General features: G+C 47.1%; 1 protein-coding gene across 2 annotated transcripts in view; it reads right to left on the bottom strand.

Annotated features, from left to right (window-relative positions):
• The window catches only part of tmem94 (transmembrane protein 94), a 151,972-nt gene that overhangs the window by 82,005 nt on the left and 48,125 nt on the right, over positions 1 to 21,842 (bottom strand). For both annotated transcript variants that reach the window (XR_015073042.1, XM_085963319.1), the window contains exons 6-11: positions 21,030 to 21,181; positions 16,645 to 16,747; positions 14,541 to 14,627; positions 12,769 to 12,885; positions 11,298 to 11,354; positions 2,139 to 2,243 (exon numbers count right to left, since the gene is read on the bottom strand). Coding sequence is in view for 1 of the 2 variants with exons in the window: in XM_085963319.1 (XP_085819445.1) it covers positions 2,139 to 2,243; positions 11,298 to 11,354; positions 12,769 to 12,885; positions 14,541 to 14,627; positions 16,645 to 16,747; positions 21,030 to 21,181 (621 nt within the window). In the remaining variant the exon portion in view is untranslated. The remainder of the gene's footprint in view (positions 1 to 2,138; positions 2,244 to 11,297; positions 11,355 to 12,768; positions 12,886 to 14,540; positions 14,628 to 16,644; positions 16,748 to 21,029; positions 21,182 to 21,842) is intronic.

Below are 21,842 nucleotides of genomic sequence, written 5' to 3'. Positions count from 1 at the left end.
TACCACAGAGGCTGTGGAGGCCAAGTCACTGAATATATTTGAGGGGGAGATAGATAGGTTTCTAGACACAAAAAGCATCAAGGGGTATGGGGAAAGAGCGGGAATATGGTACTGAGATAGAGGATCAGCCATGATCATACTGAATGGCGGAGCAGGCTCGAAGGGCCGAATGGCCAACTCCTGCTCCTATTTTTCTATGTTTCTATGTTTCTCTAGCAATACATTGTTTCATGAGACCAATCACCCAGGTTAATGACAGAAGTATACTGACCTAATCTTTGAGAAGATCAGATCAGATCAGAGAATCAGAAGATAACTGACAACCTAAGCAGCACTAAAACGCAAAAACAAAGGCTTGTAATTTGGTGAGAACTTTCCCCAGCAGGCAACACGGCAATATACAAGAGGTTAGATAGATCACAGGAACCGAGTCTGCCCAGAAACTCCCCACTGAGAGTTAACCTTCGCTTAAAAGATAAACTGATGCCATTAAAAAAACAAATTCTCAAAGCCAAAACCAAACTGGGGAAATGTTGCGCCTCTGCTCTGCTCTACTCTACCACAGAAAGCCACTGCTCCTGCATCATGGGTATGGAGTAATCGCCCAAGAATGGCTTGTCCAGCTCAACAGATTATCCGCTGGCCACAGTGATATCATCTAACATAAGATCCGCTGCAGCTAGGGGCTGAACTGGCGGTGGAAAAAACAAACATTACAAATTGGACTTCTCCACACTTGGGACAGAATGGTTCATGGGTAAAGCTCGGCCAATGCTGTGGTTCCAGAACAACATCGAGGAGTAAAATTATAAACAGAACAATGCTGGAAATGCTCAGCAGGTAAGGCAGCATCTGTGGAGTGAGAAACAGAGCTAACGTTTCAGTTCGGTGATCTTTCGTCAGAACTGGAAAATTTTACAGACAGAACAGGTTTTTAAATGCTTTTAAACATCTAGGCCTAGAAATTCAGTGGGCTGCGCCACCCGTTAGCGCCTTAAGAGGGCGCTAAGTGGGTCGGAAGCTACTGGCCACGCCTCCCGCTAAATTCAGCGGGATGCTAATGGTGGCGCTAGCCGTTAGCACTGCGCCGCTACCGATGACGTCATCGGTGTGCGCAGCGCCCCGGCCGCGATATTAGGAAGCGCCCCCTGATTTACCGCCGGACGCTATGTGCGACCGGTTCAGGGGGGCCTTCCTGCGGCGGTAAAGGCGCAAATTAAAGGAGGTGCGGGGCGGCCATTTTTGTTGCTGGCCGCCTGCCAGCACCTCTCCGCGCTGCCGTCCCCGGCCTCCTGATCCCCCCCCACCCCGCCCCCCCGCGGAGTGCCGGCTGCGTTCCAAGAGCCCGGCACTTCTCCTCGGTGCCGGGCTCTTTTGCCGGCACTCGCGATCCTCGGGGGCCCAGCTGGGCCCCAGATCGCGCAGAACAAGGCCCCTCCCCTTTAAGTAGGGGAGGAAGGCCTGCAGTACCGCAGTGCGATGTGCCGCAGCGTGTGGCGCTGCAGCACGTAGCGCCAAGATATTCAGTTGCAGCGCCCCAAGAGGGATGCGGGGCGCCTCTAGTAGCGCCGCGCTTCCCTCTGGGGCGCTCCAACTGAATTTCCGGCGGGCGGCCGCGAATGCTTCCGGGACGCTACTTTTAGCGCCCTGGTTAGGTTAGCGCCCTGGCGAGGCTGGCGCCCCAAACGAGGCTATAGTGAATTTCTAGGCCCTAATATTTTCCAGATCTGACGAGAGGTCACCGACCTGAAAGCTCAATTGTTTCTCTCTCCACAGATGCTGCCTGACCTGCGTATTTCCAGCACTTTCTGTTTCTATTTCAGATTCTCAGCATCCGCAGTATCTTGCCTTTGTATGAGGAATAAAATTACAATGAATTCTAGATTATCCAGTGCAGATACTCTGACAAGACTTACCGGATGCCAGTTAAATGTATGCTCTCTTACAAAATATTGGTGTTTGCACAGAGCACTCTTTCACTGAACCTCAAGAACCAAAGGTTAAGTTCCCCTGTTGATTTCTCAGCAGTGATATTGCAACAGACACCACCATTAAGCCCATGTGCAAAACTGATTTTCACATCTGGCTAGAGCAGACCCATAGATATGAACTAAAACACTGGATAGCCGAATACTCACTGTGACAGAGCCCAGGTTCTGAAGCAGACTGGAAGTGTAGCAGAGGGTAAGAGACCTTCCTCGCAGTAGTGACAGAAAGTGACTCCAGATACAGAACGTCATTTCCTGTCAGGGAAAACCAAGACTTATCCAAGTACAGAATAAGTACGGAGAACGGAGAGGTAGGACACAGGGCTGTAGGCAGCAAATTTTGAATTTTTACAATAAAAATGGTGCATTCTGGTTCATTTAAAAAACTTATTTCAAAATTGTTGGACTCAATTACCTTTTGAAAAACAGAAAAAATACATGACGTTTGGGTTTATTCAACAGTTCATGCTGGCACTCATCCATTTCCACCTCAATTTAAGATGACACTCTTCTCCCCTCAGTTCATGCGGATTCTTGTCTCCCTTCCCCAGCTAACACTGGTACACTGCTCCCCTTCCCTTCATACTGATCACCTTCCCCTTCAGATCTTGAGCACTCTTCCCCCTCCCTCAATTCATGCTGACACTGTCCTTCCCCCTTCAGTTGATGCTAGCACCCAAACCTCACACCCCTCCTTTTGTGAATCCCAGTCTCACAAAACTATTGTGAGGATTTCCGCCCACAGCATCCGCTGGGGCAGCAGAGTGGGGAGCAACACTCATCTTTGCTGGAAAAGTGCATTCTCTTGCCTATGGCCCTGATCTGACAGGCAAAGCAAGATACACCAGACTGCCTCGATCTTTTGACTCTGAATGAAATAATAATATTCCATTCAAAGTCCCGAAAAATAACCCAGATTTTCAGCTTGACATCTTTAATATTCCCCCATTGCTACCTCTTGTGTCAAATGCAGGAAAACTATGCAAACTAAGGTTAAGTGAGTGGGCAAAAATCTGGCAGATGGAGTTTAATGTGGGAAAATGCGAGGTTATCCACTTTGGTAGGAAAAATAAAAAAGCAAATTATTATTTAAATGGGGAGAGATTACAAAATACTGAGGTACAGAGGGATCTGGAGGTCCTTGTACATGAATCACAAAAAGTTAGCATGCAGGTACAGCAAGTAATTAGGAAGGCAAATTGAGTGTTGGCCTTTATTGCAAAGGCAGGGAAGTCCTGTTACAACTGTACAGGGCGTTGGTGAGACCACACCTGGAGTACTATGTACAGTTTTGGTCTCCTTATTTAAGGAAGGATATACTTGCATTGGAGGCAGTTCAGAGAAGGTTCACGAGGTTGATTCCGGCGATGAAAGGGTTGTCTTATGAAGAAAGGTTGAGCCTATACTCATTGGAGTTCAGAAGAATGGGAGGGGATCTTATTGAAACATATAAGATTCTGAAGGGGCTTGACAGAATAGATGCAGAGAGGATGTTGCCCCTTGTGGGGGAATCTAGAACTAGGGGGCAAAATTTCAGAATAAGGGGGGCACCCTTTTAAATCGGAAATGAGGAGGAATTTCTTCTCTCAGAGGGTCGTGAACCTTTGGAATTCTCTACCCCAGAGAGCTGTGGAGGCTGGGTCATTAAATATATTTAAGGTGGAGATAGACAGATTTTTGAACGATAAGGGAGTCAAGGGTTATGGGGAGTGGGCAGGGAAGTGGAGTTGAGGCTAAGATCAGATCAGCCATGATCTTATTGAATGGCGGAACAGGCTCGAGGGGCCAAATGGCCTACTCCTGCTCCTATGTCTTATGTTATTGGGTGGGTAGTAGGTGTCGCATCAAATTATCTTTCATAAACTGCTTTGGTCACTACCTTTTAGTCAAAAATATTTGAACAGTCAAACACTGATGGCATCTGACTGGGATGAGTCACTGAGCCCAATAGTTGAAGCAAAATTATTGCCAAAACACCTGGGTCAATGGCTTAATTTAAAAAAATAAGACTGTGAATGTTGCTGACTGCCTTGGTACTGCTGGTTAGCAGGAGGTACTGAGCCTGACAGTGTCGGGGAGCTGGATTAGTAGAGATAGACAATAACAGGGTGTTGGCTCGCAGAAATTACTGAGTCGAACGGTGAGAGCCCACGATTTACACCAGTGGAGATGGTACAGTCCCCACCGCATAAAGCGGGCACATTCGGACTAACGCGATTTGCCAGATATTCACGGTGGATGGCAAATCCATCGGACTTTCTAATAATCTCGTAGTATGAGCAAGTATCTCTGACAAGTATTTGTTTACCTTAGCTTTTCTGCAAAACAATTTATTCCAACAGTGTTGAGGGGGCCTTGTGCCAGCAGTCAGTGCACTGATGAATCTGTCAACTTTGCTGAGATTAAAGCCCTGGGCCGTTTAAGGGGGGGGGGGGGTTCGACTGTGACTGGGGGGGCAGGTGGAAGGTGACCCCGAATCTGGAGCAAACAGTACCGCGAGTTGTCATATTCCCAACAACCTCCCATTTCACAACAACTCTTACATGTTTGGTTACTGATAGTTTATTGGACAGGAAAAATGGTAAAGAGTGCACAGGCAGACAGGAAATGGGTGACCACCAGACAGAGTAAAAGAACTAGGAAGGTAGTGCAGGAGTCCCCTGGGTCCATCTCCCTCTCCAACAGATTTTCCGTTTTGGATACTGATGGGGGAGATTGTTTCTCAGGGGAATGCAGCAAGAGCAGCGCCTTTGTAATTGACGCCTATGGTGATGGCAAATGGTCACGAGCGCCGTTTGCCCGATATAGGTGGCTGTCCGGGAAAAACAGGGACAGTGTAAGTGGTGGGGACTGTACCATTTGCCTGGGAGATTGCATAATTTCAGCAAAGTCAATTTTAGTTTAACAAAGCAACCGGAGAAGCTTTGATAAACTCAATTGGCATCACTGCATCATGAAGACACCAGTGCTTTGCTTGCGACCCTGCTGCGATGGGAAGGATATGATTCACATCTTCCACCTCCCTTCAGTGGGGACAATCCCCTTTAAGGGGAGAGTTAAAGGCACATTGGGGGAAATTTTCTGCGTGCTTCCTGGTGTGGTGCCTTGATTGCTTGGGAGTGAATATCAGAAAATTGGGCAAGTACAGCCCTCGATTTCCCGGCCATTTTAATTAATTAATTCTTTAATTTAAAGGAAGTAAAGGGAGTAAATTAAGGGTAGGACATGGCAGGGCAGCTCGGCTGCGTGGAGTGCTCCTCCTGTGCTATGTGGGAAGTCAGGGACTCTTTCGGTGTCCAGGGCGAACACACGTGCAGGAAGTGTCTCCAACCGCAGCTACTCGAAATCTGCATTTCGGAGTTGGAGCTGCGGCTGGAGTCACTGTGGAGCAGGTAAAGAATGCACAGGCAGACAGGAAATGGGTGACCGCCAGACAGAGTGAAAGAACTAGGAAGGTAGTGCAGGAGTCCCCTGGGTCCATCTCCCTCTCCAACAGATTTTCCGTTTTGGATACTGCTGGGGGAGATTGTTTCTCAGGGGAATGCAGCAAGAGCCAAGTCTGTGGCACTACGAGTGGCTCAGCTGCACAGGAGGGGAGGGAAAAGAGTGGGAGAGCAATAGTGATAGGGGATTCTATCGTAAGGGGAACAGATAAGACTTTCTGTGGCGGCAGACGTGACTACAGGATGGTATGTTGCCTCCCTGGTGCCAGGGTCAAGGATGTCACTGAATGGCTGCAGGGCATTCTGAAGGGGAAGGGTGAACAGTCAGAGGTCGTGGTTCATATTGGTACCAACGACATGGGTAGAAAGAGGGATGAGGTCCTGCAACAAGAATTTAGGGAGCTAGGTAGCAGATTAAAAAGCAGGACCTCAAAGGTTGTAATCTCTGGATTACTCCCGGTGCCACGTGCTAGTGAGTATAGGAATAGGAGGATAGAGCAGATGAATGCGTGGCTAAAGAGTTGGTGCAGGAGGGAGGGCTTTAGTTTCCTGGATCACTGGGTCTGCTTCTGGGGAAGGTGGGACCTGTACAAGTCGGACGGGTTGCACCTGAACCGGAACAGGATCAACATCCTTGCGGGGAGGTTTGCTTGTACTGTTTGGGGGGGGGGGGGGGGGGTTTAAACTAACTTGGCAGGGGGATGGGATATGGAGTGGAGCTATAGTAGGGGGTGATGCACAGCCAAATATAGAGGAAAAAAACAAGTCAGCCTGGAAGGCAGAACAAAATATGTAATGGCACAAGGGAGTATGGCAAGGCTGGATGGCATTTATTTTAATGCAATGAGTCTTGCGAGTAAGGCAGATGAATTGAAGGTGTTGATGAACACGTGGGAGTATGATATTGTTGCCATCGCAGAGACATGGTTGAGGGAGGGGCAGGACTGGCAGCTCATTATTCCGGGGTATAGAATCTTCAGGCGGGGTGTCGCAATATTAATCAAGGAGTCAATTACTGCTGTAAGGGGGGATGATATCTTAGCAGGTTCCTCTAATGAGGCCAGATGGGTAGAACTTAAAAACAAAAAGGGGGCAAGCACTTTGCTGGGACAGTCAGGGGGAGATAGAGGAACAGGTATGTAGGCAAATCTCAGAGAAGTGTAGAAGTAATAGCGTAATAATAGGAGGGGATTTCAACTTCCCCAATATTAACTGGGATAGTCAGTGTGAAAGGCTTAGAGGGTGCAGAGTTCTTAAAGTGCGTCCAGGAGAGCTTTTTGCGCCAGCATGTAGAAAGTCCTACAAAAGAGGGGGCGGTACTTCACCTAATTCTAGGGAATGTAGCCGGGCAAGTGGTAGAAGTGTCAGTAGGAGAGCATTTTGGTGACAGTGACCATAATTCGGTGAGATTTAAGGTAGTCATGGAAAAGGACAAAGATGGGCTAAAGGTTCTAAATTGGGGGAAGGCCGATTTTAATATGGTAAGGCAGGATCTGGCCAAAGTGGACTGGGATCAGCTACTTGTAGGAAAATCCACATCAGAGCAGTGGGAGTCTTTCAGAAAAGAAAGAGAGAGAGTACAACGCCAACATGTTCCCGTAAAGTCAAGGGTGGGACCAACAAGCCCAGGGAACCCTGGATGTCAAGGGATATACAAGAATGGATTAGGAAAAAAAGGGAGGCTTTTGGCAGATACAAAGGACTAAAAACAGTGGAAGCCCTAGAGTATAGAAAGTGCAGGAGGGTACTTAAAAAAGAAATTAGGGGAGCGAAGAGGGGGCATGAAAAAACACTGGCGGGCAAAATAAAGGAAAATCCCAAGGTGTTTTATTAGTATACTAGCAGGGGAGCCCCACGTTGCGAGGGCTTTTTTGGGCCTGGTCGATGTGTGGGCCGGGAGCCTGGGACTGGGTTTGGGTTGTCAGCAGTTTCCAGGGCTTTTTTGGGCCTGGTGGATGTGTGGGCCGGAAGCCTGGGACTGGATTTGGGCTGTCGGCAGTTGGAGAAGCCTAGGCCAGTTTTGCACTGTTTTTTAACCTAAACATTTCTAGCTTTTAATACCTTCAAAGATGAAAGTTAAAGTACTTATAAAACATTTTTGGTAAATCTTTTATAAAAAAAATAAGATACTAACCTCGATGAGCATATTTTTAGGTTGAGGCAATGGGGTTTTTAGCTTGAGGCAATGGCTGCCAGATCCCTGAGCTGAGAATGGTTAGTCCCACCCACACACACACCGATTGGTCAACCATCAGGTGGCTGAACTGTAGGATTGGTCAATCATCACGGCACAGGATTGGTCGACCTTGACGTCAGTCAATGCTAATGAGTAGATAATGAGTGGAATTTTGAAGGTTTTTTGTATAATGCGCGAACAATTTTTGTCCGACGAAAAAGTAAATACGCCTACAAGAGTCCCCTAATGATGAGCTTTCTTTCGATATAACATATGTGTAGGTACGCTCTATAACTTTTGACTGTATAGCCAGACAGAGAGACATACCAGTTTATATATATAGATAGATAGATAGATTGATTAAGGGCAAGAGGATAACCAGGGAAAGAGTAGGGCCCATTCGGGACCAAAGTGGCAATCTGTGTGTAGAGCTGGAGGATGTAGGTGAAGTTTTGCATCCGTGTTCACTATGGAGAAGGACGATGTAGGCATAGAAATCAGGCAGGGGGATTGTGATATACTTGAACAAATTAGTATTGAGAGGGAGGAGGTACTAGCGGTTTTAGCGGGCTTAAAAGTGGATAAATCCCCAGGCCCAGACGAGATGTATCTCAGGCTGTTGAGAAGCAAGGGAGGAGATTGCAGGGGCTCTGACACAAATTTTCAGAACCTCTCTGTTCACAGGGGAGGTGCCAGAGGACTGGAGAACAGCTAACGTAGTACCATTATTCAAGAAGGGTAGTAGGGATAAACCAGGGAATTACAGGCCAGTGAGCCTAACATCAGTGGTAGGGAAATTATTGGAAAAAATTGTGAGGGACAGAATTAGTCTCCACTTGGAGAGGCAAGGATTAATCAAGGATAGTAAGCATGGCTTTGTCAGGGGGGAGATCATGTCCAACTAATTTGATTGAATTTTTCGAGGGGGTGACTAGGTGCGTGGATGAGGGTGGTGCATGGACTTCAGTAAGGCTTTTGACAAAGTCCCACATGGGAGACTGGTCAAGAAGGTAAGAGCCTATGGGATCCAGGGCAATTTGGCACATTGGATCCAAAATTGGCTTAGTGGCAGGAGGCAGAGGGCGATGGTCGAAGGTTGTTTTTGTGACTGGAAGCCTGTGTCCAGTGGTGTACCGTATGGCTCGGTGTTGGGCCTTTGCTGCTTGTAGTGTACATTAATGATTTAGATATGAATGTAGGAGGTATGATAAGTAAGTTCGCAGATGACACGAAAATTGGTGGAGTGGTAAATAGCGAGGAGGGAAGCCTCAGGCTACAGGACGATATAGACGGGATGGTTAGATGGGCAGAACAGTGGCAAATGGATTTTAACCCTGAAAAGTGCGAGGTGATGCATTTTGGGAGGACTAACAAGGCAAGGGAATACACAATGAATGGTAGGACCCTAGGAAGGACAGAGGAACCTTGGTGTGCATGTACATAGATCCCTGAAGGCAGCAGGACAGGTAGGTAAGGTGGTTAAAAAGGCATATGGGATACTTGCCTTCATTAGCCGAGGCATAGAATATAAGAGCAGGGAGGTTATGATGGAGCTGTACAAAACGCTGGTAAGGCCACAGCTGGAATACTGTGTGCAGTTCTGGTTGCCACACTATAGGAAGGATGTGATTGCATTGGAGAGAGTGCAGAGAAGATTCACCAGGATGTTACCTGGGCTGGAGCGCTTCAGCTATGAAGAGAGACTGGACAGGCTGGGGTTGTTTTCCTTAGAGCAGAGAAGGCTGAGGGGGGACCTGATTGAGGTGTACAAAATAATGAGGGGCATAGATAGGGCAGATAGAAAGGAACTTTTCCCCTTAGTAGAGGGGTCAATAACCAGGGGGCATAATTTCAAGGTAAGGGGCAGGAGGTTTAGAGGGGATTTGAGGAAAAAGCTTTTCACCCAGAGGGTGGTTGGAATCTGGAACTCACTGCCTGAAAGGGTGGTAGAGGCAGGAACCCTCACAACATTCAAGAAGCATTTAGATGAGCACTTGGATGAGCACTTGAAACGCCATAGCATACAAGGCTACGGGCCAAGTGCTGGAAAATGGGATTAAAATAGACAGGGCTTGATGGCCGGCGCGGACACGATGGGCCGAAGGGCCTCTTTCTGTGCTGTATAACTCTATGGGCAGGATTTTCTTTGGGCCGTGGAGTAGGGATTGGAGGTGTGTGGGGGATTAAAATCCCAAAATCAGGGGTCCCGACCCCGTCCCGCACCCAACCCGCCTCCATGCCAGTTTCAAAGGAGGCGGGTACCCGCCCCGCACTGGGACCCGCCTCCCCGAGGCGGGAAGGGATTAGTGCCAATTAACTGCCTGTTAACAGGTAGTTAACAGGCAGTTTTTAGCCTAATCCCTATTCTGAAGGTGGAAGTGTGGGATTCCCGACGGCGCCAAACCACGCCAAGTTAGAGGAGGCGGACCGTCGGGATGAAGGGCTTGGAGGGGTCGAGATGTCGGTGTTCAGGTGAGTGATGTGTGCATGAGTGCAAAGGTAAGTGTGTTTGGTGTGTCTAAAGTGTTTAAAGAAGTTAAAATTACCTTTTTGTACCTTTTCAGCCTTCCTTCCTTCCTTTAGGTCTCGGGAGCCCCTCATCTCACCGGCACAGAAAGCAGAATGGCTGCAAACTGTCAAAAGTGACAGGCTTCAGCTTTCTGTTCAGGAGAGATTTCTAACTGAGTCTGTGGAGAAGGACTCAGGTTATAAGTCAGTCTGTCAGTGTTTGACAGCTTCAAACAGCTGTGAAACGCTGGTATTTCATCTGTCAAAACCTCCTGACAGATGAAATTTCAGTCTGTGACGTCACCTGTTGCCGGGTGGCCCTTAATTGGCCTGCTGGGTGGGCTCAACAAGGTCAATCAAGTTAAAATCGCGTGGATTGGCCGCATCTCGATGGAGGCGGGACTACAACCCCAAAAGTTGTAGTCCCGCCTCCTACCCGACTCCTGAATGAAAATCCAGCCCAAAGACTCTAAGAGAAGTGCCAATGCAATTTTCCGATATGATCTGCACGAGTGGAACATTAACCTGACTGTGCTTGCAGTCGATCCACAGTTAAATCCACTCCCATCACAGGCTGTACTTAAAAACAAAGTTTCAATCTCATTCAGCTGCACAACTATTCACGCCATTTTCCAATCCTCTGGCCAAGGCCCCTGTGCTGGTGGCAGACCCACTGCTTCACACACCTATGCAGCTCTGCTGGTCAGTCTGGGTACCACCACGTCACATTGTCGGAGGCGTTGCAAAGGATTTAATGCTGCATTCCCCACCCCAGGCAGCTGCTCGTCAGCAACCTGCCTGAAAGTGCATAAATAACAGCTGCAAAGATAAAACACGGTTAACAATGGCATCTCTATAAAAGCTCATTATATTAGGTGTAATTGAGATATAGTCGCGGGAATTCGCTGCAGAACAGACTCTGAAGCTAGTCCTTATAATAGTTACATTGAAAATAAAAACTAAATCACCAATGCTGATGTATTGACAGATAACACTCGATGACAGTTCTGCCCATTCACACTTCTTGCATCCCAATTCCTTCAGGACATGTTTTGCTTGACAGCAGGTCATTCATTAGGATAAAGGAATGAGCGAAAAAATCTAATTGCATCAGATGAATACAGGTACAAAAAGCATCTGAAGGGAATATAGATGGGGCGTGATGCAGCTAAAAGTCTGTACCTTTGAAGAAACCACTTCAGTGTAGCTGCTGAGCGTGTCCTCGGAGAATTTCGCCAACTGAAAGGAGAGAAGAATCAGTCAATTCGAATTAGAGCTGTTGAATCTACACCTTTACAACACACGGTATCAAAAGGTTTATTTAGTCCCGAGTATGGAATTGGGCCTGCACCTCCCTTAAGATCCCATTGGATCCATCAGCCCTTACCCCAAATATGGCACAATGGGAAGCTCCCAAGAGAATATACCACAGCTGGATGCAGTTGCTCCATGAGGACCATAGTATGCCCTTTCACCAGCTCTCTGACAATTTTCACCTTGCCCAATAGGACCAATACTGCTCTCTCCAGATACAGCACTACCTCCTGAACCCTGCAATACTGCATGACCATCTTGGAACTTTTCTTCCTCTCCCTAATAGCCTCTTCCGGAGGAAATTCCATACGGTATGTCATTCTGACCTCCGTGACTAAGGACTGGACAGAAAACCTGAAGATTGACTGGGAATGTGACCTCGGCTGACTCGTAAGGGAGAGGAATGACTAAAGTAATGGCGACAGATTAAACGCCATCACCTGTAGCAAATTCCACCCCCACCCCCGCAACCCCCATAGCTGACTGCTGGAGGGGTTGTGCCCAGAACAGCACACTCCTCCACATATTCTGGTCATGCCCAAGCATTGAGCCATTCTCGACAACAGTCTGGGAGATCACTAGGAACATGAACAATCTCACAGTCACAGAGGACTCTGCTTGCTGAGCCCGAGCCTGTCCACGGGAGAAAAATGGCCTTCCACATCAAGCAGACTAGTACAACTCTCGCTCCAAGATGTCTCCCCATCCCCTGGCGCAGGGCAGCCCCAGCCACAACAAATGCGCGGACGAAACACTTGCGGGACATCTTCCAACTGGAAGAATTAGGATTTTGTCGTGAATTCGTGAAGTACCAGGCAGTCTGGGAGAAGCACTCGACACAAATTACTCTCTCAGCACACCAACCCATCCAGTGGCCAGGAGGGCCACCAACACCACTATTCAGGAACACTCCCCACTGTCACCAACCCCAGAACCCTGGGCCAAACAAGCTGCCTTGGCTCCATGATAGGCACTGCTCTCTGTGTGGGCAGCCTGTTGCGGTAATAAATCCGCCGCCACCCCCACCGGCGACATAGCCAAGATACATAATGACTCGATTAACTATATATGGGAATATACACCTGATAAATTGTGTGTGGACACCTAAATATGCAATGACCTCAAATTTTCTGTATGAATGTACCCATAATCATTCAATGACTTCATAAAATAAATGTATGAATGTACACATATATATTTTACATTTTGAATGTACATTCTTGAGAAGCCAGTAAAAAAAGTTTATTTAAAACAACTATCAGGCAGAGTATCCCTCTCCTTTACGTCCGTCTGATTTGTTGCAGTCCCACCTTAATTCTAAGCAGGAGAAAAACCTTACCAGGCCAACGGGAGGAGCCTTGCCAAACTGAGCTAGGACTCTAGCCTCTCCATAGGTTGTGACCAGCACCCACACCACAGGGAAGAGCAAGGGAAGAATAGGCAGAACTCCATTCACCTAAACACAGAAAGTGATCCTTACAAACTATGCAATAAACTATGAAACATCATTCAGATCACACACACCGTTAGGATTGAAATTGACTTCGTATTACTTGCGAGTTAGAATGAAGTGCAATTCTGACGCAGTATGTGCATCCTTGCTCTTTCCTTCAGCCTGAAGGGCAGGTGATCGAGCTACAGAATGGTTCACCATTCTGCAGCACTGAAAGTCTCAGCCACAATGTGCGTCAGTAGAGAGTCTGCACCTCTCCTTCCCACATATTGCTTTTGCTCAGGGGGGTCAGTGCCCATACTTCAACGCAAATGCAAGTCTACGAGAATCACCAACCTCATCAGTAGCTCATCTCAACAACCTTCCAGCAAGAGCTGCAGAGGGACTGACTGCAACCTAGTCCTGGTGCAAAGCCCAGCATCAGCTTACTGGGGCACCCCTGGGCCGCATTGCGAGGAGAGTCTGAGTTGGGGGGCTGGTGACCTGCTTTCCCCTAGCATCACGGGTCTCCACTCCTTCTTTCCTCATCATAGCACTCAAGGACACCCTTAAAGCCTCCTTGAAAAAGTGCAACATCCCCACCGACACCTGGGAATCGCCGGGAGCAAGCGGAAGCCAAGCGCAGGCAGTGGAAGGAGCGCACGTCAACCCAAGCACCCCACCCACCCGCCCCATCAACCACCGTCTGCCCCACCTGTGACAGAGATTGTAGGTCCCGCATTGGACTCATCAGTCACCTGAGAACGCATTTTTAATGTGGAAGCAAGTCATCCTCGGTTCCGAGGGACTGCCTAAGAGGAGGAGACTCAGGGAATAGACGCTTCCTCTGGAAGCATCCCAAAGCCATCCAGCACCTCATCTGTAGCACTCAAAGTGCCCTTTCTTAAAAAATCATGAAACTCCTTGGTTATTTTCAAATTTTTCAAAGGGGGGGAAAAAAGTTGAAGAAAAGCAAAAGTCTGCAGATTGACATCCTTGCAGTGAGGCACTGGCTAACTTGCCACCATGCCAAGATCGGTGATGCCCAAGAGTGTCACAGCTTTTATTTAACAAATTCAAGTGGCTGGTAGTTATAATTTTAAGGGTTGAATCAGCCACTAGATTTCTCCCCACCTCCTGCGGACGCTTGCACACTGGCTCAGACACACGCGGAAGAATATCAGGGCCTCATAGTAAACACTGAATTTACATTTACATAAAACACTTTACCGTTTCCCAGAAACACCTCAAAAATGCTTCACATACAATTAATTACATTGAAAAGAAATTACTTGCTACGTAGATGAGCACGACAGCCATTTTGAGCACAAACAGATCACAGAAAGATCAAGTGAATGTGATGGTTGAGAGAGGAATGTTGACCAGGGCATCCTGAGAACTTCGTGCTCTTCTCTGAACGGTGGCATGGGATCCTCAACATTCACCTGAGCTAGTGAAACAGGAATCGGAGGGCTCGGTTTAACGCCTCTTCCGAAGGCCACCTCTGACAATGCAGTAAACCTCCCCCTCAGCCCCCCCTCACCCAACCCAGTAATGCATTGGAGTGTCAGCCTCACAGACTATGTGCTGAGGTCCTGGTGGGAGGCATGAAATGTTCTTATCCTGCAATGTGAAGCTTGCACCAGTGCTCTGCGTTATTATAAGGGCTACAAGCGTACCTGAAGCTGGAAGAAGGTGAACTGCCAGCTGCCGATTCCAGGTGCATTGAGTGCAAACCGCACAGTGTTCGTGATCAGAAACACAGCCTTAAAAAAAGAACAGGCAGAACTGTGGATCATTTCCTTTGTGGTTAGTAGGAAACCCATCAACAAATAACATAGCCGATCATCCTCCACCAGAATCACCTTATCTGATTACCTGCCCAAACTGACCAAAAACACTCCTTTTGAAGTGCATCTATTTTTAGTGGTGTTTATTTAAAAACCATGTGCTATAATTTAACTATTTGGTGACGGCATTTACTGAATAGACAGCCACCGAATCTTGGCCAGACATCATGATTTATTTTCTCATAAACAATCTTCATGGTTTACTCTGCATTAGTAAAGTCCTCTTTAGCTGTCGAACAACAACATCCATGAGGTTGAAACCTAGGTGCACACTGCAGCTACAGTATCGCCACACTTCTAGTGTAAATCCAGAGCAAAGCAGGGTGAGACTGCCTCCTCCAGATTGTGCCCAATTCTGGATTTGCACAGAAACTTTAGCATTAGATCAAGGCAAAACCATACTGACAATTTCTAGTTGTATTGTAAATGCAGCCTCCTCTAAAAGAGCACCCGGAAACCCACTTCAAACCAGTTTGAGTAGTGCCACCACTCCTAAATTACATAGAATCTGCAGCACAGAAACAGGCCATTCGGCTCAACTGGTCTGTGCCGGTGTTTATGCTCCACATGAGCCTCCTCCCACCCCTCTTCATCTAATATCAACACAACCTTCTATTCCTTTCTCATGCGTTTATCTAGCTTCCCCTTAAATGTATCTATGCTATTCGCCGCACACACTCCACGTGGTAGCGAGTTCCACCTTCTAACCACTTTCTGGGTAAAGAAGTTTCTCATGAATTCCCTATTAGGTTTATTAATGACTATCTTATGTTTATGGCCTCTAGTTTTGGACTCCCCTACAGTGCAATCATTTTGAACGCTATTAAATTTGGTTCTGATTGTCTGTCTGGCAGATTATTCCAAACATCTTTTAAGTAAAGAAGTGGTTGCTGATAATAACTGAAATGAAATCACAAACACATACTGATCTTCGCAAGCTCCAGATCTTAACCAGTTTTTAAAGAGGCTAACAGAATCAGGCTATGCCGCAAAATAAAACTCTCTTACGAACTATATCCCACCATGCAAGAACTCTGCCTTCATTAAACAGCAAAAACAAGTCTGCACTGATTCTTCGCTGACATCCGCACTATTTTCCTTCGCTGAGAGGGTGGGACAGTTCAATCTGTGGACGTCTCCAAGATGCCACCGATGGAGCTCTGTGATCAGACAGACCACGACATGCATCAGGAAAGTGCTACAAGGTTTCCTCAGTGAGAAAACGCACTGCCAGTGTGAAGCTGATCTATAAAATCAAGGCGGCCCCAGCTTCAATCTCTTGAGCTATGCGGTCCTGTATAGGAGGTAGGAGTTCTACACTTACGCCTCTAGGTTTGGAAGGGTGGAAAAAAAAAACAATGAATCCAAGTTCCTGCTCCTGATCATTCGCCAGAGACCCCCGCTGGAAAACGTACATGGACAGGATCAGACCCAGCTTTGATGCTCCACACGGTGAACGGCTGCTGAACGCTAGCCAGGTTCACATTAAAAAAAAACAGCACTTGGCCGAAGTACTGGAGGGAACTGTCCCCCAGCACTATTCAATGTCTACAGGGAAAGGGAGAAGATTGAGGGGGCAATTTTTTTTTTACGTTTTCTCCGAGACCAGCAAACTTGCTTTCTTGGATATGCGGTGATCCCGAGGGACTCAAGTGTGGGACATGGGATTGTAGCTCTTCCTACCCCGGGGAAGGAGAGGGGGAAACTGAGTACATAAGGAAAAATCTTGAGGGAAGGGGAACAGAATGCAAATGAGAGCAATATGCTGTTGCAGTTGCTCACATGCAACATCTAATACACTGTTCTATACGTGTTGGGAGTTTTGCCTGGAAGGAGCTGATGAACCAGTTATCCAGTGCTTACATGGTCTTCATATAATTCAGAATCAACTCAACAACTCTGGAATGTAAATACGGACATGAAAATGACCTACCAGAACGAAAGGAACGGTGTATTTCTCCATCGCTGACTGCACTGTGTAGCGCTCATTGTCAAGTGCAGTGACAGGCCGAGAAAGTGCTAGGTCCAAACTCCGCCTGAGAAACAATACAGGACAGCTATGGCAGGGTAGATGCTGGGAGGATGTTTCCCCTGGCTGGAGAGTCTCGAACTAGGGGTCATAGTCTCAGGATAAGGGGTTGGCCATTTTGGACTGAGATGAGAAATTTCTTCACTCAGAGGGTGTGAATCTTTGGAATTCTCTACCCCAGAGGGCTGTGGAGGCTCAGTCATTGAGTATATTCAAGACAGAGAGCGATAGTTTTTTGAACTCTAGGGCAATCAAGGGATATGGGGATAGTGCGGGAAGGTGGAGTTACGGTCGAAGATCAGCCATGATCTTATTGAATGGCGGAGCAGGCTCGAGGGGCCGAATGGCCGACTCCTGCTCCTATTTTTTATGTTCTTGTGTTCCAAGAATGATTTTACATGGGGGAAACAAAAAGGCATGATTCCACATAGGCGTCTTTCATTTCCGGGGCCATTAAGTCAAAGCAATAGGAAGCAGAAATAGCTAAAGAGTGGAAAGCCCAGCAGTGGGACAGGGTGCAGACTGGTGAACAGCAACATGGTTCGTAATTCACCGTGACTAATGGGATCACAATCTCCTCTCCCTGGCAGGAGTGAAAGCATGAAATTCTACACAAAAGCATAATAGAAGAATAAATTGAAGTACCACCTCTCCTTGACCTCTGTGCATTTAATTTGAATAATTATAGGAGGTGGGCAGCACTACTAAACAAGGGGGAGGGGAATGGGGAGATAAATGCTCTTAATCTTCAAGGAAAATTCACACATAACCCCCAATAGCATTGGTGGGCAAAGGCATCACTCCTGTAGCTTTAAGTTATGTCGACCAAAGACTCCCAGTCCCAGGTCTGAAAAGAGAGGAGTTGTCTCAACTTGGGAAGCAATTGGGTTGCTGTAACTGGCATCAGCGTCGTCAGCCTGGGGGCAGGAGGAGAGTGGGAGGGGAAATGGAAAACTAGCCAGGATTCCTGCTCCGTACTGCTAACGCGTGAGCCCTGCAGGTAAGTGGAAGTGTGGATGCGGAGAGAGAACAGGATCGAGCTCAGCTGCAATGTTTCCTGTGGTCAAAGCAGCCTGTTGATGCTCACAGGCCAGGCTTTGTGTGAAGAATGGGCACTTGGGCCAGGTACAAGTAGGGCTGCCAACTCTGGTTGGGTGTATTCCTGGGGGTTTCATCACAGGACCTCCTGCCGTGAGCCACCCCGTCCCCACACTCCCGCCACTGGTCCATTTTCCAGGCACACTGCCTACCACTGGAAGGGGAGCAGATTCTTTGGCCCCGATATTGCTGGGGAGGGAGGGAGGGGGTAAAACCCGGAGAGGCCGGGGATGAGATGGGGCTGCCGTTAAATTGTCATTTTCTTCTTCCATTTCCTGCCCGGCAGCTGGGCGGGAAAACCAGTGGCAGGAGGCGACTGGTAATGGCGAGGGAGAGATTGGGGAGGGGGGGGGGCAACGAGAGCCCAGCAATAGTTTACCAGGATAATGCCAGGGATGAGGAACTTCAGTTATGTGGAGAGATTGGAGAAGCTGGGATTGTTCTCCTTAGTGCAGAGAAAGTTATGGGGAGATTTAATAGAGGCATACAAAATTATGAGGGGGTTTGATAGAGCAAATAGGGAGGAACTATTTCCTCTGGCAAGTGGGTCGGTAACCAGAGGTCATAGATTTAAAATAATTGGCAGAAGAATTAGAGGAGAAATGATTTCACACAGAGGGCTGTTACGATCTGGAACGCACTACCTGAAAGGGCGGTGGAATCAGGTTCCACAGGAACTTTCAAAGGGCAATTGGACATGTACTTGGAGGACAAATTTGCAGGGTTATGGGGGGAAAAGCTGGGAAGCGGGACTAATTGGACAGCTCGTTCAAAGAGCCGGCACAGGCATGATGGGCCGAATGGCCTCCTTCTGTGTTGTAGGATTCTATTAAGGGATATGGAGCCAAGGCAGGTGGATGGAGTTAGGACACAGATCAGCCATGATCTCACTGAATGGTGGAACATGCTGGAGGAGCTGAATGGCCGACTCCTGTTCCTATGATTCAAGTTTACGACCACAGGCCCTTTGCTAAGTTGAAGGAAGGCTGCCATATTCAGCTAATGGCCACACTGCTGGCCCGTATGGCCCTTCTCTCTGCATAGGGAAAGGTCCATGACCACTCTTAATGTCATGATTGCAACTTGGGAGCAAGTGCGCACCTGCAAGCTTGTGTCGCCATTTCTACTGCCCGATCGAGCACAGCGATTGCTCAACCGACACCCTGAAGTGTAAATAGGGCAGATTTATGTTTATATTCATTGCAGGACTATTTCAAGTCGATGCAGAAAATAAACTTGAGTATCAATCTGCACTGCAAACAAAAGGGGCAATTACCCTCCCAATTTTGACTGTGTCGCACCCTTCAGTGCTAGATAGCACAGCAATTTCTGGTGTTAAATTGTACTTCAATGGAAATAAAGCTAAGCAGCTGTGATTAGAGGAGTGTAAATAGACTAATATCTGGCACATAACAATCTGCCAATTGGGAGTTACTTACTGCTTTAAATAAAACTCTATATAGTGTGGCTGCAAGAATATAACCAAGACTGCTGACCCGCACTTCCTGAGCGATTCAGTCAGTGCAGACTGAGCATTTCTGCAGACTATAATGCAGCAAATGTTACCACTCAGCCAGAAATCAATTGGAGACAGAAGCAGCCCTCAGAATGGGGCCAAGACGATGCAGTGCAGACAGATAAACTGCATCTTCAATTACTGCTGAAAGTGTTAGGAGAGGACAGCGACAGTGGAGAGCAGGACTAAACTGACTTGTAACCTCTTACAGGTTTCCTCTGTACTGCACATATTAACGCAGAGACCAGAATAACAAACTGGTCAAAGTAACTTCTGCCTGCAGTGTGTTACACATTAACTATACAATACATTGCTCAGTCCACATCGCTCCTTACCCACAGTTATATACTGCAGGTCTAAAGGCTTCATGTGTACTTTACTGTTCAATTCAGGTTTCCTCTATAAAGTAATATACAGTAGTGTACTAATTTGTTCACTGATGCTACATACTGCAACACTGTACAGAGGCTCATTACTCTACTGTATTACAATGTGCACAAACCCTCTACATGATCTAGAATTTCCCATGCCCTGCAGCATACCGTCTAGAGCTACTCCACACTTTGTGCCGTACCTTGACACTGTCTAAAGCTCCTCTCTGTGCAGTACCGTATCAATCAGTTCAGAGCTCCTCCATACTCTATGGCACGACACTGCCGAGAGCTCCCCATGTCCTGTGCTGTACAGAGTGACTACAGCTCCCTTTTACTGATCCATTTATTAAAGAGAGCTCCAGTTTTACCAGCCCTCACTGTTGCCGTTAGAGACCTCTCTCCCCTCCTGCGATTTATTTGTTCAAAAGTCATTTCCAATTAGTCGATTGGCTGCGTTCCTAGCTTCTCGGAATTTACCTAGTCAGAGTGTCTCTCCTGTCCTGCACTTTGGCTCGGGTCAATGCCTCTCTGTGTATGCACATCCCTGCCCTGTAATACTGCAGTCAAATTAATATTCATGCATGGAACAGGAGACTTATTTGAGTTTGTGTAAAACCAGAAGCTCGGCACCTCATCTTTGCTTAGAGTCTTTCAGAAATCCATGCCGTAAAAAGGTCAAACAATGGACACTGTACCCCCTCCTCACCCCAATCACCAAGAACAGATTTATCAATCGACATTTTTGTAATTTACTTATGATTTCTACATGTACTGCACCATGCTATACTGCCACAGTGCGGTGTCACAATGTCAATTTAATTAAAAATTCTCCAACACCACTGACAGAAACATGAAATAGTCAAATATAGCTGCCCAGCATGAGCATCAGGGCCTACAGTCGGCTATACAAGCTCAATGAAGCGCACCTCACTGCCCGTCCAAGTTACAAGCCTTTTTTATTATCTAGTGCAGCTGCACGCAGCAAACCTTATTTTGGTTTCTATGGCGATAAAATGTTTGCCACAGAAGATAAATGGGTTCTTTAAAGACAGACAGGTATCAAATATCCACAGTTATGGCGAAAGGTCATCGACCTGAAACATTAACTCTAGTTTCTCTCTCCAAAGATGCTGCCTGACCTGCTGAGTATTCCCACCATTTTCTATTTTTATATCAAATATTCACATATGTAAATGAGTGACTGATTTAACACCTCGGTGAATTCCGAGGTGCCACTCTAAGGCTCGGGCATGAAACCACGGTGCCATCAATCACCACAAGAAATCTTCAGCTCTTTATACCTGACATTTTCAAGAACCGGGGTCCTCACTACTCTGAAGAGTCTGTGCTGTTGAGGAGTCTCGGGTCCCTTCCTTCCTTTTCCTCTGGGTGTTGGCGGAGGAGAAAAAGGGGGAAACAAGTCACCAGGCTCCAGTACTATGTGCTCGTCATCCTGTTTCAGGCAGAGAAAGATAGAGAAAAGAGGGGCGGAGGCTCATTACTTGATTAATACAGCCACAGCAAAATAAAACACTCCACATCAAGTGATACACACCAGCAGCTATCAAGGGTCCGGGGATATATCTGCAGTGTTGATAAATTTCAATGACATTACTGAGCTAGAAAGGGTTATTTCCTGGTCTTCAGGAAGCAGTATCTAATTCTGCCAGGCCGGTACTTTCCTCCAGATCTCCTCACTAAATCTATTTTCTCCCGAACACACTGCTCATTTTTTTTTGAAGAAAACCTTTGATCAGAGATAGGGTGTTCTTCAGAGCTTCTGACTGATAAGGTTTTTAAAATTTGTCTGATCACCTTAACTGAGCAATGGAAGCCACCTATCGCTATTTACCCTATCACAGTCCCTCGATCAGATCACTCTCTCAATCTTCTCAGCTCTGCTGAAAGAAGTCCTGACTTCTCAAGTCTTTCTTCAGAACTGGAACCCCTAATCCCTGGTAACATCCTCATCCATCTACGCCGCACCTTTTCCACTCTTTTATATCCTTCCTATAATAGAGGAGCCCAAACAGGACAGCACACTTCAACTGTGCCCTAAGATCTTGTACAAGTACAACATTACCTCCTTGCTTTTGTAGTCCAATGTTTCCAAG

Source organism: Somniosus microcephalus, chromosome 21 (genome assembly GCF_052327205.1).
Source record: "Somniosus microcephalus isolate GS21.2 chromosome 21, FLI_Smic_1.0, whole genome shotgun sequence".
NCBI classification, from domain to species: Eukaryota; Metazoa; Chordata; class Chondrichthyes; order Squaliformes; family Somniosidae; genus Somniosus; species Somniosus microcephalus.
This window is presented reverse-complemented; position numbering and strand designations above follow the sequence as displayed.